Source organism: Cloeon dipterum, chromosome X, assembly GCF_949628265.1.
Source record: "Cloeon dipterum chromosome X, ieCloDipt1.1, whole genome shotgun sequence".
NCBI classification, from domain to species: Eukaryota; Metazoa; Arthropoda; class Insecta; order Ephemeroptera; family Baetidae; genus Cloeon; species Cloeon dipterum.
The window spans coordinates 16899187-16918223 of NC_088790.1; the positions used below are offsets into that span (position 1 = coordinate 16899187).

The 19037-nt window shown below is 41.8% G+C and overlaps 3 protein-coding genes across 7 annotated transcripts in view; 1 reads left to right on the forward strand and 2 right to left on the reverse strand.

The window, feature by feature from the left end:
- Positions 1–4407, forward strand: part of LOC135947455 (uncharacterized) — a 26771-nt gene extending 22364 nt beyond the window's left edge. For all 5 annotated transcript variants that reach the window (XM_065496339.1, XM_065496336.1, XM_065496338.1 and 2 more), the window contains 8 exons: positions 435–535; positions 590–740; positions 813–1000; positions 1059–1193; positions 1384–1729; positions 1790–1855; positions 1928–3541; positions 3834–4407. In XM_065496339.1, coding sequence (XP_065352411.1) covers positions 435–535; positions 590–740; positions 813–1000; positions 1059–1193; positions 1384–1729; positions 1790–1855; positions 1928–3541; positions 3834–4027 — 2795 coding nt within the window. In that variant the 3' untranslated portion in view covers positions 4028–4407. The remainder of the gene's footprint in view (positions 1–434; positions 536–589; positions 741–812; positions 1001–1058; positions 1194–1383; positions 1730–1789; positions 1856–1927; positions 3542–3833) is intronic.
- On the reverse strand, positions 4193–7817 carry spz (Spaetzle domain-containing protein). The gene is made up of 8 exons (XM_065496342.1): positions 7625–7817; positions 6381–6515; positions 5828–6015; positions 5700–5763; positions 5573–5638; positions 5409–5512; positions 5220–5348; positions 4193–4705 (listed from the first exon to the last, which is right to left on the reverse strand). The coding sequence occupies exons 1-8, from the start codon at positions 7661–7663 to the stop codon at positions 4543–4545; spliced, it is 888 nt and encodes a 295-aa protein (XP_065352414.1). The 5' UTR covers positions 7664–7817; the 3' UTR covers positions 4193–4542.
- Positions 7818–11459: 3642 nt separating this feature from the next.
- Positions 11460–18548, reverse strand: Eip63E (cyclin dependent kinase Eip63E). The gene is made up of 10 exons (XM_065495979.1): positions 18296–18548; positions 17637–17720; positions 17110–17262; positions 16542–16729; positions 16400–16491; positions 16142–16316; positions 15037–15223; positions 14768–14982; positions 13670–13922; positions 11460–13237 (listed from the first exon to the last, which is right to left on the reverse strand). Exons 1-10 carry the CDS (start codon positions 18333–18335, stop codon positions 13143–13145), a joined length of 1482 nt encoding a protein of 493 aa, XP_065352051.1. The 5' UTR covers positions 18336–18548; the 3' UTR covers positions 11460–13142.
- Between the last annotated feature and the right edge of the window lie 489 nt (positions 18549–19037).

Here is a 19037-nt window from a genome sequence, read left to right on the forward strand (position 1 = left end):
CCGGCGGTCATTGAGAATTTCACAAATGTTCAATTGCACTCGGCCGGTGGTCTAATTTATTACGTTTCATATAAATTTCGTCGGCTGCTTGGAATTAAATTGGCTGCCGGCGTCTTTCTTCACGAAATTTCCCAGAATTAACAAGCAGCCTTTCAAGCAAATGCGGCGAGAAGCCGGCGTAAACAAAAATAGCCTCGCGAAATAATCTCGGCCACCACCGTAAACATCCTGAAATATTATAACACGCGCGCTGCACAAAGGCTCTAAAACTCGACAACCACCATGCGTGTTTTTCCACGCCTGCATCCAACATAAATTGGCCGTTTCTTGGCGAACAAACACGCTGGCGCCTGCCAATAGCGAGAGCAGGCAATCTGCTGGACTCGAGCGTCACGCATCTTGCTTAACTTAAGTGAGCTAATTCTTTGTTCCAGCTCAGGGACAGAGTGAAGATGCTAGCGGAAGGGGAGAAGGCCAGAGGCCGGCTACCCCCACCACGGCAGACGTCATGGGCAACTTCCAGATTCCTCCCAAGGTAAGGGGTGTTTTCTGCAAGCCGGTGAATATTTGCAACATGTTATCGTTTAAGGAGATGAATTTGAGCCTCGTCATGAATCCGCACGGCCAAATTCACGACATTAACAGTCTACGCAAGCAGGGATTGAAAATCGAGCCCACCCAGATGAATCCCGAAGTGTGTTTCGATCTAGTCAAAGATCTCAATTCTCCCTGTGGAAAAGGTTTGTGAAAAAAATCTTCCTTTTTTTTAAATCAAGGATTTAGTTGTTTTTACTAAATACTTCACCTCTCAGGAGCTGAATTATTCGCGAAACGACGCAAGAGGGCCGAGAAGTGGGTGGTTGACGAAAGCAATGTGCAGAAGCAGCTCCAAGAGGCTCAGGTTGCAGCATCGGCGGCGAGAGCGAGCCCAAAACTGCCCCCACCCTCGGTCATCGACCAGAGCCGAGTTCAACGAGAGCGAGAAATGGCTCAGATTCAGGTAATCTGATATGTCAATTTGGAACGAGAGAGTCCCCTGACCTGTGGATTCTCTTTAGGAAAAATATGTGCAGCCAAGATTAAAAATGGTTCAAAGCCCGTGGGAGGCAGCCTTGCAAACAGGATCGGTCAACAACGCGTTCCAGGAAATCAAGAGGCAACCCCCTTCACACCAGCAGGTCGTCGACACAGTCGTAAGCGCAACATTCGATCAAAAACTTTAAGGATATAAACAGCAATTTTGCTGATTACAAAATTATCTGGAAATATGAAATTCAAATCTTTTTGGTTTACTAAATTCGATTTTAAATAAATCGAAGCGTTTTTGCAATTTGAAATAAAAATTAATTTAGAGTGAATTTAAAAATTATCTCCTCTCCGCAGGTTCAGCGGGCGTCTGAGCAGCAGACGACCACCCTGAGCACGTCGACCCAGAGCCAGCAGCAGATGACCTTCCAAAGCAACACGCTGCCCCCGCAGACACGCGCGTACCAGACGGCGTCGCCGGTGCCGCCGCGCGCCTACGCTCCCTCGCCTACCCCGCCGTCCGGTCTCACCTATTCCCAGCAGTTCAGTCAGACCCCGCAACCATCGCCGGCCTTCAAGCAGCCCCTCCCGCCGACCCCCAAGACCCCGTACAACCCTCCGCCGGCGCTCACGTCCAGGGTGAACGTGGACGCCCTGCTAAAGCCGAGGTTGCCCAGGGCGTGGGACCCCAATGCTTTCAACTGTGAGTTTAAAAACTAGTCGTGTAAAAAAACTGACGTGCAGCGATGGTGCTTTTTGACAGCATTGCCGAGAAATTTTGGATCTACCGTGGCTCCGATTCCCAGAGTTGCAGCAGCGCAACCTGAGAGTAAGTCTCAAGTGAATCTAATTGACGCTTCAAAACCAGATTCTCGTGTCTCTATCATTGCGAATCTCGCAGGACAACCGGTGCAAGCAGCTTTTGTTAGCCAGCAGGAACCCGCAGCCTTTAACCCCCCTACTCCTCCTTTCCAGCCTCAAACAAACGAAATCCCCGTTGCACCACAAACTTACACTTTCTCTCCAATTCCGAGCGCGCCAGCCCCCCGTCCCTTCACGCCACAAACACTGCCACAGCAGGTCGCACCGCCGCAGTCCGAGTTGGAGATCAGGAAACGCATGGAGGAGATTAAGACCGAGATCGCCGTCAAAGCCGAGCAGTTCCACATCAAGAAGGAAGAGTCCTCCACGACCGTCGTCTCCCAGCATCAGGAGTTCGTCCAACAGGAGGTCGTGCAGGAGCAGCAGGTGGTAGTCCAGGAGAGTACGACTGTAACTTCGAGCGAACAGGCTTTCACCGAGTCTTCAGAAGTCACGACGGCTCAGGAGGTCGTGCAGCAGACCGTTGAAGAGCCACCCAAAGACATTCCCGTTCAAGAAGCAGCCTCGGTTGCTGAGGCTTCTGCTCCTGTTCCCGAGCCGGAAGCCCAGCAAGTGCCGCCTCCAACTGAGCAGGTGGCGCCTCCGGCCGAGCAGACGCAGCCAGAACAAGTTTTGGAACCCGCACCGGCTCCAGAGCCAGTGCAAGTTCCAGAGCCCGCTCAGATCCCTGAGCCGGCTCAAATTCCGGAGCCAGCACAGGAGGTTCAAGAGCAAGGCCAGGTTCCAGAGCCAGCCCCTCTTGAGCAGCTCGACCAGCCGGCTGAGGGAGAGGCTCCATTCACGGGAGTGGAGAAGCTAGAGGAGATCATTCGACAGGAATCGCAAATGCAGCAGTTCCAGCAGGAGAGCGTCAGCTACAGCAAACAATCGTACAGCAGCCAGCAGGAAACGGTCAGCCAGCAGCAGATCGAGCAGTTTGAGCAGCAAAGGCAGCAGGCGTTCGAGCAGCAGAGCCAGCACCACTTCGCCAGTCAGCAGCTGCTCCAGAGCCAAGTGCTGGCTCAGCAGCATACCACGGAATCGTTGGTGCAGCAGCAACTGGAGGTCGAAGAGTACGAGAAGATCCCCGTGAAGCAGCTGATCCAGACGTTCGACCCCAACCACGTGTACCAGCCGAAACCGATCAAGAAGCCAGAGAAGGTTGTTCCGCCAACCGACGAGCTGCCCGACTTCCTGCACGCGCAGCAGCCGACCAACTTCTCGATTCAGTACTCGCAGCCCCAAGGAATCTACTTTGTCGCTGATACGTGCTGTGAAACGAGGCAATTCTTCGAGGAGGAGCAGCACCTTCAGCAGCAACAGCAGTACGCTTATGAGCAGCAGCAAGCTTACGAGCAGCAGCAGCAATTTATATACGAGCAGCAGATGCAGAACTACCAGTACCAGCAGAGCCTCCAACAGCAGCAGCAGCAGCACCAGTACCAATACCAGCAACAGTCGCTGGAAGCCTACAAGATCGAGGCCTCCTCTTCGTCCAGCCAGCAGCAGGAGTCGCAACTGCAGTACGAATATCAACAGCAGCAGCAACACGAGCAAACACAAAATACACAATACCAAACCTTTTCCCAAGCCAAAGCCATTATTAACCATATCGAGCAGCAAACGCGGCAGCAATCCGCTTTGCAACAGAAAGGCAAGAGCATTTTTTGACATTTTGAAGCTCCCGGTCTTGTTGCACTCAAGTTTTAAGATCTTTATATAGTTCACCCCTCGGCGTGTCATCGTCGTGAAGCATGAAGTATTTCTTTAAACAACTTTTGTAAAGCACTCGCTTTGATGCGTGCTTGTTTTTATAAATATTTATCTGTCTCATTTTTATGGTTTGTCTCCCAGCATTTTTTCACCTTTATTTTCTGCATGATGAATTTTCTCTTTGACAAATCACTACCTGAATGCTAATAGTCATCTGTGGCGTGTGTGTTTAGGCTTGCAAAGTGGATCCGAGGCCAGCAACGTCGTCGCCGTCGAGGAAGTGGCTCAATCGAGTAGCGAATCAGCAGAGCGCATTCGGCAGCAAATCCAATCTGGTAACAATTACAACACGGCGGCCAGAGGTTGGGGAAAACAATTCGATTTTTATCGCCCTGTCACGTTCAACGCAAAGTCCGTAATTGCCTAGAGTTTAAATTGTTAAGCTTTCCTATTTGTACGTTTGTAAGGGATTGAATTAGTTTCTTCACATTTCTATACTGCGATGAAAAAAATTTGTATTTTCAAAGACCTGGAGTTTTCTGAAAAAGTCAAAGGGCATCGTTCACGCTTCGGATAAAATAAACGCGTAGGATTTAGTCATAGAGTTGTTTGTTTATTGCCGTCTTTGTAGTTCAATTTTTGGGGTTCGATCGACACTGAGAGAAACTTATAAATATATTACTTTCCCGCAGTTTAGTTAATGCGCATATATACATGTACATATAAAACACTTTTTGTTTTCAATCTCATGTGATTTGTGAATCTAACGAGATGTACATTTCAAAATAAATTAAAAATCGACCGCAATACGGTAATGTTTCTTTAAAAAGTCACTGCGCCATTCTTATATTTATAGTTCAGCATAAATATATACACTTTATGATATCATAAAATCGAGATCAACAGTCTTTTGTGTCTCAGCCAGAGACTTGAAAGTTCCTTCTACGAAGATTTTGGTTGTCTCTTCGATGGCAACGCATCCTGACGAGCCGTTTCTCTCATGTCCATGCGGTTGCGAAGAGATATTGCCGGACTAGTGTTCTCCGCGCCGAATCTGTTCGCCACACTTGTTAGGCGGAAGTGGCAAGAGCAGCACGAGGGGATCCTGCAATTCAAGGTGACAGCGTTAAAAAATAATCATGAGCTATGATATATTAAGCCTGCAAAGTGATAAGGATCGAGCCACAACACTTGCGGTCGTCGACCAACAGGGAAATCTTGCAAGCCGCCACTTGTTTCCATTTACGGTCAATGAAATAAGCAAAAGAAAGTGACGAACATTTTGTTCATCGGAATCATTCGGTCACTCGCGCGCCCGAATTATTCAACGCGCTTTTCTTCAAAAATTTTTACGTCCCATTCCAGTTTTTCGGGTATTTTATTTTTTAATGGACTAAGTAGCATCCTGCTTCAAGCCTTTAAAATACATATCATGTGATACTGTCTAAACCCTTAAAACTCGAATTCATCAACTGAAATCCCAGTCGTTGCCTAAATTATTTTGACTATGATTTTTTTTCTTTTGTATTTTTTTAGGATTTTTAAAGATTTGAAGTTAAAAAATTACGGCTTTGAACGGGTAAACTAAAATGCTTGTCCATGCAGAAAATCTCGTTTACCTGAATGAATCAGTGAGCGGCCTTCCATTTTCGCTAATAGACACGAGCTTCCTGTAGATGTATTTCTGTCTGCACGACGTCTTATAACCGATGGGCAGGCTCTCGCTCAGCGTACAAGGTTGTTCTTTTCTGATGAACAAAAAATAAATCATTGCAAAACAGGAATGACAAGGCGTGCGTTTAACCTACATGCACTTCTCGACGCGGATGCCCTGCACATTTTCAGGCTGGTTGATGATGTAGAGCCACTTGTCCTCCTTATTCTGGGCCAATTTCGGATAAGCAACATGCTCCTGAAAGCAAATATTATTTAAGTTCCAGTCCAATACAACTGGTTTGTCGAGTCGACTCACCATCGAAGGGCAAATTGGAGTTTCGTCTGAAGAGTCGATCCGCTGAGACACGGAGATTGTCGACACCTGCAATTTATTTTTTGCAATTAAAAATTGAAAGCGATGTTTTAAGCTGGGTGTAACTCACGTCATCCTGCCCGAAGAGACCTTTGATCATTTTTTCGCTCTTCAGCAGCTGTGAAATGTAATCTCTGTAATCAGAACAAGTACACGCTTGAGCACTCAGACCGAGGAATGATTTCTTTTTTATTTTACTTTGGATAATTGTCTGGCTCCTCGCAGTAAGTAGAGCCATCGGCGCAGCTGGGTGTTCGCTCTGAGCTCGGCACGAAAGGTATGAAGCTCGGCGTTCTGTCAATAACACCACTCTCCGAAAAATAGGTAGTTCTATTTTTGAGCGAGTTGTGCATGGGCCCAGGGAAGATCACCCGCGAAGAAGGTTCCTGTAAAACAGTTGTAAAAAGTTATTACCAGACCTAATTTTTACTTAATTAGATAAGAAGCTACAATTTTTGTTATTATGGATACTTTTGTTTTGCTTAAAGTCTCATTGGAATGGAATAAAAAGGAAGAAGCACCCAGAACTATCAGACAAGGTGCAAAAAGGCTATGAGTTGTTATTTTAAACGCCCATATTGGACCTTAATTTTAATAATGTTTCAGCAAGCAACTTGGCAAAAATTGCGGTAACGAAGTGGCGAGAAAAAATCTATGATCACTTTGGGAGTTGTATTACACATTCATCACAACGTCATTTAACTTGAAACGCTGCCAAACGCGTGTGTTGACGAAGCTGCAGGTCACTCACCTTATCGCCGGACTTTGGTTGAGGATCAGGGTAATCAGGTCGGCCTGACCTTTCCTCAATCGCGGTGTCGACCATTGACGCATTGCAGCCTATCTTGACAGTGTCTTGCGGTCGAGCGCGCAGAGCCTGCGGAACCTGGAAATTGCATATGGATGCGGATGTTAGCGCAAAATTTGCTTAACTCTTTACATTTAATTAAAATACGACAGTCCAGCTTTTGTTTTTCAAAACAGCGCTCTTTTGTGAATGAGTGAGTCACGTATTATAGCGCCCGGAGATGATGTAATGATATTGCGTGAACATATCCTGCGGTGCTAATGATTTCAAGTTAGTACAACCTTTGCTTCTATTACGTATTGACCGTATTAACAAGTCGCGTAACTTCCTTGAGCCTTAGATATACGCATAATGTAATAAAATATATATAGAATCAGCTCGATGGCATTAAATGAAAAATGACTTTCTGAAGCTAGTACCAGGCCGCTTGATAGATACTATCGTGAGAATAATCCTACTGTAAGTTGCAAGTTGCTCAATTATTATTCTACTACCATACAATCTTCCTCTCCTCTGCACGCATTGAGTGTCGTCAAGGGCGCGTCTGCCGCACAATCAGTTTTTATTTTGTATATAAGGATTAATTACTTAATTACGTGAGCGTTTCCAGCACTTCCGTTGTTTTATTCATGCACGCGCAGTGCAGAATTAAATTAAATCAAACAAGTGCAGCACCGGATGCGCGCGCCAAGAGATCGGCAATTCAATTAAAAAACCTTGCAAAAGCGGTCGGCAGTGGAGAACGAGGAAAAACTGAAAATTAATAAAACTAGTCTCGCCCACTTGATGCCGGCATCGAAAGATCATGTTTGTTTTACACTGATGTACTCGGCGCACCGGAGACTCAGGTGAAAGTAGACCCAAGAGGTGCGAGCGCCAGCCAGCCAGCGGCTCGAAATCCTCTGCGAGCGAGCGAGCGAGCGCTTCTGTTAAAGTGCATACACATGCATTGCACGTGTTTTGAGTAGGAGAAGAAGATGAAGAAGGAGCAAACGGCAAAATTGCGATGAGGCTAGTTTATTGCAACAATCTCTACTTAATAGGATAGAAAAACCTAGAAAGAGTGTCACGCTTGGAAACGTGAAATCTACGCGAATTTTAATTTAAATTATGACTTAATTAATATATTCCGTTATTAGATTTGAAACTCAACAACAAGAGAGAAAAATTAAAAAAATTGTACTCACCGAGAGGGCTAGGAAAAAGTAGAAATATGAGACGAACATGGTGCAGGCGGAAGGCGAGCGGCCCGAAATCGAAACACGACGGACAATTGAAAATGCAACGAGATCTGCGCGAGTGCGTGTGATCGTGTAGAAAGTCCGTCTTCGACTAAGTGGACGATTTGCTTTTGAGCTCGGAGTAGGAGCGAGTGTCCTGAGTTCGCGCCAGGTGCCGCCTTTTATTTCTTCGCGGCAGATAAATTAATTGCTGACCGACCACATCCCAGACGTCAAACACCATACGCGCGCGCCGGGATCGTGATAAAATTGTAACCATGCACGAAAGCCTGTACACTAAAACCTGTCTTCAGGGATTTTAAGTCCCAACCTCCAAACCCAGGATTCCCCGAGAACGCAATTCAAAACATGCGCGTATATTGTTAAGATTTATGACAGCCGAGAATCTGTGCAGACAAAACTAACGCCAATGTTACGGACGCGCATCTGAGTGCCTGTGGTCAACTGTTTTTTTGAACCCACATGGTAATCACGTACACCCGGCGCGTGAATTTTGTTGTTCTTTTGGGTAACCACTTGCAGGAGAAATTTGGTTTCTGGAACCTTCTTAATTGAACATTTTCCGGTGGCTTGGAATTTTTTTAGCGAAATGGAGAACTCACATAAGTTCTTTATATTTCGACAAGATTATTTTCAGTCAGTCGAAATGCTGCTTATCAAGCAGTCTGCATCCAACGAGATTTTGTCCTGAGCTGTCACTGTTCATCTAAAATATCATCCAGTGACGCCGGTCTTTATTTTGTAGAATTTCGAATACCATTTAATTTTAACGGTATTATTTTATGCATATTAAAACAGGTGGATTTTTAACGTATGCGTGGAGAAGCAAAATTTTGTGTCCATAGTCTTATAGTTTACATAGCACATAACTGTCCAAGGAATATTATTATAGTATACTTAAATGCATATTAAAGTTAAATTATCTAAAAATAAAATCAACAAAACTGAATTTGATTGGTTTTCAACACCAGTTCAACGTGTCAAATCAACGAAAAACTGTACCATTTTTCTTAACTGGCACCAATAAATTTTAAAATTGGTAAAATCATAAATAAATAGTAGATCCAAATAGCAAATCAAAAAATACTTCAAGCTGTTGGCAAATTTTTAATAATTAATTTAGTCCTAGGAAAATAATAGTATTGGAATTAAAAGTCAAGCAAATAATTCGGTAAATTCGCTTGTATTTGGAATGTTTAAAAAACAAATAGATACAATGAGTCCGTGAAATTTTGCCAGGAGTGAAATCTAAGAAATTGCGAACCAACAGCCAAAGCCTGCACTCAAGATTCCGTGCAGGCGCGACTCACTTACATTGACATTTAGCCCGCGGTGGCAATTTCCGTGGAATCCGCTCACCTGACTTTACAAAAAACTCAAGAAACGGACGTCTTGGTCGCATAAGATAATGCTGAACGCACGAGCAGTGCAAACCTGATAAATCCCGATCCAGCAGCCCGTGTGATAAAGAGTTTTTAAATTAGCACTTCTGCAGTCGCTACCGCGAAATATTTTTTTATCGCGTGCGTGGAATTATAATATCAGCCGAGCGCCAGGCTGTCTGCCAAGAGCTGAACCATTTACCAACCTGATCCAAACACACAGTTGGATAATTGGTTTGGAATAGCATCGAATAAAATAAACACGCCTTCTTAATTTCTAGTTGACCTAGAACAGGCAGCAATTTTAAAACTAATTTTCGGTATCCAGTTGTTGCTAAATCAGTGCAGAAAATTTATGACGAGTCAAACAAGAAAATAAATTATTTGAGAAAAATAATTGACATTGGAAACGTATCCAATATTCCGAAAAGATCATTGAATTTTCCACTATAATCGATTTAAGAATTTCAGTTCTGGCCAAACGCTCAATGGCTTAATTTCATATTAAAACACGCTCTCATTCAATAAGGAGGATTTTCGACAAAATATTTTAAGTAGCTTTTCGAATATAACAAAATAATTTTAGCGATAAAAATGCAGTTTCCAGCAGTGTGTAAGGCGTATGTGAGTGCGAATTTTTAATTACTCTTCTAGTATAGGCCCATGCCGGCATTGCCCTCCTGGGTAAAGTCTTAACGAGATGTTTGCCAGGTATGCTGCCTTTTTCACATATATATTTTATATAATTTTGACGCCTTTTTAATAACATGAATGCATTGGCCTAATAGAGTGAGAATAAACAATAAGCCTCTATATATAAACAATTATTGTTAATAATTGTCCCCTAACCTAGGATTTTCAGTAATTTAATTTGTTCATATATTTGAAAAATTATTTGTGAGCCGCAATTACTGAACACAAACAGAATACAAAACTTCAGATGCTGAATAATCTATAAAACAATCCGCACAATAAAAAAAATGAAAAATGCAGCGTAACAATTACAGCCGTAAAATACGTGTGTTAGTAAACCACAAGCAGACCGTAGATAAAGAGAGCCAGGAAATCCTATTATTTTCAGCAATCATCCAAAGATCCTGGAGAGATCTGCATCGCCCAGACCCAGAAACAAATTGGTCGTAATCGCATGAGCACATTTTATAATGGTTTTTAAAACTGCTAACCTTTCCTTGTAGGTATCGCGTATCGCTGACGTCATAGAAATATTTATTAATGGATCTGAAGATTGCAGCATGGAGCACCGGGGTTTAAAAATAGTCGCGGAGCGAAGACTTTCCTTATTATCATTGCTTGTGTGGGTCAGCGTCAGCACACCTGAACCAGGCAAAAAAATCAGGAAAAGTGAATGTTTTGACGTCAAGAATTCAGAGTCGCCGACCTGTTACGCTATATAGTCGAGTTAATCGCGCGACACAGCAGAATGGGAATCCAAATGAAAATATCGTGTAATGTAATGTCATGTCAGCGTGCCCTGCCCACGCAAATGGACCTACGCGGATTAATTGCGAGGCAACAAAACGAGGCAGGGAATCCTGTGCTCGTTGCGCCAGTGACGTCTTCTCTTAACAAAAGACATGCTAATTAGTAAAAAATCCCCGTGGGGTTTTTCTGCAGAGTTTGGGTTTTATCAGTGTGTTGTTAAATGAAGAAATGGAAATAGGACAATGGGTATTAATTGAAGGTAAGACGTGCGTGGGCTCACGTTAGCAGACATAGGTATAGCGGTCGGTTTACCACTATCACGTGAGTCTGGACGGATTAAATAACAACATTTTTCGTGTTTCCGTCAGTCAACAGCCGTAATAAGTTTTTAAAAATGTCATCACTAAAAAAGGCTCCTGATAATTTACCAGCCTTTGCTGAGTGATGTCTGGCTGTTGTTCTATTCAGAAGCTATCTTTTGAAACTATTTAAAAGTTTTTCTCAGGCACAAACAGAGCCAGCAGTAAATTTCAATGTCAAAGGTGCTCTCCAGTCGGAGGATTGCTAATCGGCGGGGTTTCCCAAGTCTGCTCTGCGCGCCCGAACCCAATTCTCATCTGGAGATTAATATCGTAAATGCCGACCAAACACGATGCTAGCAGCACTTGAATGCCAAGTTAGTATATACACTTTCAAAATTATGCCAAATTAAACAAGGTGCGCATCTCTCAAGAAAGGGTGACGAAGTTCATATATCATGGCTTGCTGTAACAACGAGGGAATCCCAGCAGTAAAATATTCAAGTTTGGCGTACTACAGCGGCGGCCTTGACTCTGCAATGCTTTTGCCCGCTCAGTTTGCAACATTAAGAACCGTTAACAGCTCGCTTGATATTCAGAGCGATTTAAGCGCGATTCATTGTCAATCGAAGGATGCGGAGAAATAATAGACGGGTATTTGCAGTGTTTTTCAAAATTTTTTATTTTCTTTGTGACACCAAGTAAAATGTTATAATAAAATTAATGTGAAATAATTAAATGTAAGACTGACGTAATAAACAGCAATTATTATAACTTCGTAAATAACTGAAGTAAAGATTTCGTTAATAATACTCTTCATTGTTTAATGCTTGCAACGTAACCGCAAAAGCGCTTTACTAAAGCTAGTTTACCGCCCAAATGGTATTTTTTAAGTTTATTTTCACGTTTTTAAATTTCTCTAAAACTTTTCGCATCTGCAACATTTTGCTACTGTAAGATAAAAAGATTTTAGAAAGCAGTGCTGGCGTGAAAACTTTTGTTAAATACACCGTTTTCTTAATACAACTTTCGAGTGCACTCGAGGAATGTCAATAATTGATGAGAACAAAATGACACGCAATTACGTCTGAAAATTTGTAATACTTTTTAGCACTTAGTTTTACAGAAGACTGGATGTATTGCGCTCGTGTACATGAATTAGACCAAAATTTACACAACAGTTTCAATATTCACGCATTCCATGCCAAAATTTAGCACATTTTAGTTCCTGAGTTGCGCGATGGAAAATCACATTTTATCATGTAAATGAATTTGCGTCGTGTTCACGCATTACAAATTTCAATGCGACGATGAAAAGTGAACCAGGGAATGCGTGATGGCCTTTTCTATCTAAATAAATAGTTCGTTGGTGCTAGATAGAATTAATGTATAGCTATTTTGAATATTTTACAATAAATATTCATTGATCATGGATTGTCTCCTCTCGAAAAAACACAACTACTGCTTCTCCTCCTATATTACTTGGGGTCTGCAAAAACATCAAGTGGCTGAACAGCGTCGATTCTCAAAGTGACAAGAAGATTTCAGTCGAACCGAACTGATCTTAAAGTATACACACATATTTGTACGAACCAAGCACCGCGATTTGAATACAGACGACAGACGTTAAAAGCTAATCAGGGGGCTGCACCGGTATAGCTGTGGATTTGAGAAAATTCGGAGTCAGCAGCAAGAACGATTTGTCTAAAAAACATGGCAAAATGCGAGAGAGAGAATGTCTTGTCACTTGAAAATTATCTCCAATTGAGGGAATCGTCAAAATTGGCTCTTACTCGATTAAAATTTGAAAGACGGCAAAGTTTCTTTACAAAGTTTGTTTAAACCCCGCGCAGGTGTCTCCCAAAAATCCTGCCACCAACTTTATAGTATAACCAGATCTGTTCTACAGTCTAGGGACTCGACCCATTCTTCTAATCGAGACAACATTTTTGGCTAGTAGCCAAAATTCGTATCAACAACACTTTGTTTGTGTATAATCAAAAGATAATAATTAATTAGCGAGTGCGTAGCAGAGTTCCAGTTCAATTTTTGGGCCCGACGACGGAGCCGCAGCAAAAATCAAAATTTCGAACTATCAAATGGGAGTGCAACAATTTTCAACCTCTGCGCGCCGCTCGCGAGACAATAGAATGATCCTGTTTCGCCTATTCAACAAATATGCAGCACACCTTTTGTAATATTGATTCACAGAAACCGCCGTGCGTTCTCGTCTCTCTTTTCATAAATAGTTCGTTCTCTTGAGCATCTCGTTTGTAAGTGTAACATTATGCGCGCGTTATTTTACCAGGCAGGGATGTGTTAGTAAAATGAGTTTCAATCTTAGTCACAGTAAGAGGAAGAGGCTGCCTTGGACTTGTTCCACCACGGCCGTTCTGCACCCAACACAACGCCTTCCACGGAGAAGACCGAGGCTTCTGAAAATTGTTTTCACCATCGTTTACTTTACACCACGGTAATTGATATTTGCGACGTCAAACAAAGCAGGAAAGCAATAAATATTGTCAAACAGAGCAGGAAAGCAATAAATATTTTCAAACTTTAAAAAAGGCGGAAAACAAACTTTCATCCAGATGGATTTTCCACGCAGACAAAGTTTGTAGAATTTCGTGAATGACGTAAAACCAATCACACAAATAAACTTAATAATGAATAATGGCGTTTACGTTTCCACTTTCCTGCTACAAATTAAATTTAGGTTCTTGCAGTCATAAAAGCAATAAAAGCACTGAGCACGCGTGAACCCCAAAGCCAGCAAATTTTACTCACGGCTGGGGCTTCATTTTTTTAATACCAAATGCAAATAAATTAAACTTCTATTTTAAATAAAAAAAAGTTCAAGCACTCACCATCAGGCAGCTCATGAAGTTTCTTGGGTAGCGAGGCAAAGTACGGGTGTCGTAATGCTCTGTCAGCACTGATCCTCCGCTCGGGATTGAGTTGCAAGAGCGAGCAGGCCATGCTCTCCCCTTCCGAGGCGTCGTGTAGCCGAGGGAATACCCGACCCAGTCGTTGCGGCTGGTAGTAGCACAGTTTGTGAGGCACATAGCCAGGCAAGCTGCTTACACCTGGCCATGTGTCGTCGGTTGGAGTGCCTAGAACCTGACAGGAGATGCGACAAATTAGCCTTCATTGTTCTTAAGAAAATTACGGAATGAAGGGGATTTAAATACTACCAATTGATTTCAGCTCCAGTGAAAACAATCGGCAAAGTCAAGCTTTAAAGTTTTCTTACAATTAGCCTAATTGATAAAATTTAAATGAAGATTGTTACGTTGTAATGATGTATAAATTCGAATTTTTCCCGCACAGGAATTTATATAACATAGCCTAAGCCAGCAGCATATTTTTTAAATGTTACCCAGATAAATAAAATCACTTTTCACCCAATATTCAGATTTTAATTTTGTAATGCACATCGTATATTAATCCAGAATATGATTAGTACAAAAATGATCCAGACTTATGACATGGTTTAACCATTAATTGCGTGATTGCGTGTTCAGTTCACAGTTGAATCATTAACAAATAAACCATTATTATTTCCAGTGCGTGATCAGCTCTTTCTTTAAAAGCTTTAAAAGTGCCTTCCAATATTTAATTAAATGATTTAAATTATATTATGAGAGGTAAAGCAATTATGATAGGTATGGCAATGCGTTTAGATAAAAAATTAATCGCATTAATGAGGAATTGGTAATGAAATTTTAATTTACCTTCATTTCTTTGAATCCCTTTTGGTACATTTTCCTAATTTTTATTTTACTATAAATTGATTTAAGAAAATATTAACTTGCATTTTTTAGTATTTATGAAGAAATTAACCAACAAAAACCGCGAAAATTTTCAATAAAATTATCAACCAACTAACTATTCTAATTCTATTAAGTTTTCTAATAAACGGCGACAGTAAAATTTCTTGGCAGCACTTCAATCATAAAAATTACCTTGAATATTTTGTCAAGCTGGTCCGAGGCGTCACGCACTCCAGGGAAGGCCGGCACTCCGGTGAGCATCTCAAGATGAATGCAACCGACTCCCCACATGTCCAGGGATGTCGAGTAGTGCGTGGAGCCGAGAAGCACGTCGGGAGGTCGGTACCACAGGGTAACCACCTCATGCGAGTACGTGTGGCTTGGCACACTCTTGGCACGGGCGAGACCTACAACAGACGATCGTTGGCATTGTGCCTCCAGATTCAAATCAGAAATCGTACCAAAATCGGCGAGCTTCAATTCGCCAATTTCGCTGATAAGAAGATTTTGCGGCTTAACATCACGATGAAGGACTCTTCGTTTGTGGCAATAATTCAGCCCTCGCAGCAACTGGAAAAGAAAGAGCTGCGTGTTCTTCGTACTCAGGCCTCCAGGGTGGCGTTCCATATATTGACTCAAGTCCGTGTGCTGAAACGTAAGTATGGCATTTCAAACAAAGAAAAATAATTAATCATAATGATAGGTGAGGCAGGCAGATATTATGACAAAATGGTCCCTCTCTCTGATGTTGTAAATTCTAAAGCAAACTTGTGGTCAATTAAATCATTGTAAGGCTGGGGCGTAGAATGAATAACTAATCTGAGTTAAAAGATTTGAAGCGTACCATTTACACGACATTTGTGGATGTAATGTTGACAATAAACTAAACTTTCTTAAAATGGTTCCCCCTCAAATCACAAATTTGTCGAAATCATATATGATAAATTAACGACCATTTCTTTGTAACTCAGCACTGAGAATTTTATATAGGATTTGATAAGGTAAGAATAAAAAAATATTTATCTGAGGGAACACGGTTTAAAATACAACATGAAGGTTTGACAGTTAATTTGGGTGTACATAAAAATGAACAAAAATTCTGGTGTCTGACATGATATTCTCGTTCAACTTGATAGCCATTCAACATTTTTCATCTTTGTCGAAGAAGACGTTTTGGGACAATTTTGGTGCTTAAATTGGACAAAAAATCTTTACTATGAGAGATTAATTTTTCCCATAGATTATTCTCACCTTGAAGAGAAAAATCGACCCATGCAAAACTTATAAATTTTCAAGTCAGGAACACTTGAATATTTCGGTCCAAAAAAATCGTGGAATACTAGGAGATAAACTTATTTAACACTCCAGTCTTATTATTTTCATTTAAAGTCGTAGATAGAAAAATGCAGGGAATTGTTGAAAGGGATAATACAATAATTCATTAAATGATGATAATGTCATTTAGAGTTAGTATATTGGACAAATTTTCTATTAGTTTAAAAAAACTGGTGAAAATTTATGATTGTCTGACAAAGTGTTCAATATAAAGTATCATGCGACACTTACAACATATTCAAAGACAAAGGTGAGGGTTTCTCTGGTATGAATGATGTCGTGCAAGGTCACAATATTCGAGTGCTTCAGACCCTTGAGTAAAGATGCTTCTCTTATGGCTGTAAAAGGAGCACCTTCCTCTTCTTGCAAACGGATCTCCTTAAGAGCTACTGGCTGACCAGTTAAACTGTGGAAATGAGTCACTTGTCAGTGGAGACATATTCTCTGATCCTGTTAACAGAGATTGAGGTGACAAAAACAACAACTTACTTGCTATAACCCTTGAACACAGTTGCGTAAGATCCTTCCCCGAGTTGCTCTAGTTTGACGTAAGCATCCGCTCGACCAAACGGCGAGTCCCCCTAAATAATCGATTAATTTTTGCAGTTGGGTTACTCAGTAGGACACTCACGCCAAAAGCTGAATACCGCTTTGTGGAGCTAGCGGACCTGTTAAGGAAGACCTCAGATTTTGGTCTCGGCGGCTTTTTCGGTCTCATAATCACTTTCGCCTCCTCTCGTACATCGTCGTCTAACAACTTTGAGTCGCTGGACACAGATAGCTGGCGACGGACGCGATCGCGGTCGCCAAGTGGCCACTCTGAAACAATTGACATCAATGCAATTCATCAGATCATTTAAACATATTATCAGCTATCCTTCAAAAAAATACAAAATTATGAAAACAGTAACAAATTAACATAATGTTTTCAAATTTAGTGAAAAATTTTAATTCAATAAAATAGGGCTGCAGTTGAGAGCCAAAACTAGAAGGCATAAATAAAAAGACGAATTTCAACGAAGAATATCTGGATTTTTTTGAACGAGCGTACCCTTGTGCTCTACCTTAAATGAATTAAAAATTAATTTTCATTATCTCCCTTCCTCTCTTTTTGAATAAAATTGAATTTGTGAATGATCCTTTTTTATTAAATTTACAGTCCTTTAGGGAGGTAGTTGGAAAGTATTCCGTGTGCTCACCACAGTGGAGTGAATCCTTATCACAGTGCTGGTGGGGAATATTGCCATTTGGCTCGATTCGGTCGAGGAATTCGTCCGAGTAAGTGTTGTAGGGCATTTTGTTTCTCGTCCACTTGTCCTGATGTTCACTCTCCAGCTCGCAGTTGGCGATACCTTGAAACACACGAGTCCAATTTGAGAATAAGAGAATTCTGGGCAGTGACATTATTTTATCTCGCGTGCGTACATTATTTTCGGCCTGAAGAATTTATAGTTACACACCTTTTGATAAACTCATTTGCGAACTTTTCCGTTACTAACGCAAACAATTGTAAATTCAAGTGACAAAATTTTGACAGCCTTTATCTGTTCTTGAAATAGTTTGACTGCAAAGATCCTCCGCTTTGGTTCGCTTGCTATTTAATTATTGCAAACGGCGTCGAATTTCTGGGGAAACACACGCAAGCGCTTATTTATTCTCAAAGATTGCCAAGCTCAAATCGAGAGAATATGCACACTATTTTTGTACACACACGCTGCAAACTCACTTAGTCTGCCAAAACTGTGGCTCAGCCTCTTCTTGAGTCTTTGGACCCGACTCATAGAGCCCTTCTTCTCCCTCATCACCACTCCTGAAAAATGACAAATTATTACAAATTTCACATGAATATTAATGATGAAATATTCAGTTGAATAAAGGGACAATTATATATTATTATAGTTTTACTGCATGTGTGCAGTTTGACGGAGTTGCTCGAGTTGTGTAATAAAAATGCTGATCAATATCATAATACGAGCGGTGGTTCGCCAGCATTTCAACCTGAACGGAATTCCGATGACACAACACACATTAATTTCTCGAGATAAAAAAATATATGACGAGCTTTTGCCCTTTAAATGCCATCCCGAAACCACCCTCATAAATATGTTCACCTCAAGAGAACCACCCCTTGGAATGACAAAGTAAAGGTCCACACCCAACCCTTCCTGCCACTTAATAGCATTTTAATGTGGCACTCACGCACATTAAAAATTAACCAAACAAAGGCGTCGAACCCGTGTCGGACGTCCGCAGAATCCGTTCATCGACACTTTCAAGAGTCGAAAAGCTTATTTGCATCAGTGAAACGCAATTTAAAAATTTTTGACTCCGCCTCCGGAGGCAGCAAAGGGGTGTGCACCCCCATAGGAACCGTGGAGAACTTACCATCCTTGTTTTTGTTGGTGCTCGACGTCTGGAAAAACATCTCGGATTCGCCCCTCGAACCAGGGTCGATTCGGGGTCAAAGGGGACGCGGGGCCTTCCTGGAGGCCTGAACGTACTGGCGGAGGCGGCACGGTCCGCAGGGCCGCTCGTCGCCTCACGATATAGCCGAAAACATGACCAACTAACTGCAGCCTCTGCCTACTCAATTTCGGCCATTTCTGGTCTCAATCAAACATTCAAGTGCTCAGGTAGAAAGAGAAGCTACCGGTTTCCAGCTGGTGCCTACCGGTTTCCAGTAAAAACGGTAAAAACTGTCCTGCTGTCTATGCTCTTTAAAAACTTTGCCACTGATCATACAAAGGAGGTTGAAGGTAATATTACAATTTTGAACGTCTGGTTAGTGAAAATTCTGACAGTGAGACAAATCCTTATTTTATCCAACGGCCTGGCGGTACACGGTTTTCAGTTAAAAATGTCACCGCTTGGCAGGGGAACCGTACCCCTCTCAGCTCTCGTCATGCAAGTTTTTTTTGCAACGTTGATTGGTCGTCGGCTCCAGCGGCAGCCCATTCACAAACCAAATAAGGGAGATGCGTGTATGTGATAAAATGCGTAAAGTGAGGAATGACGGAATGACGAATTGCCAAAAAAAAAGAAAAGAAAATGGCAAGAATGTTTTGAGCTAAAAGATATTTTTCATGAAATTAATTTTGTTGAAAAGGTGGGAGAATTTGTTGAAAAA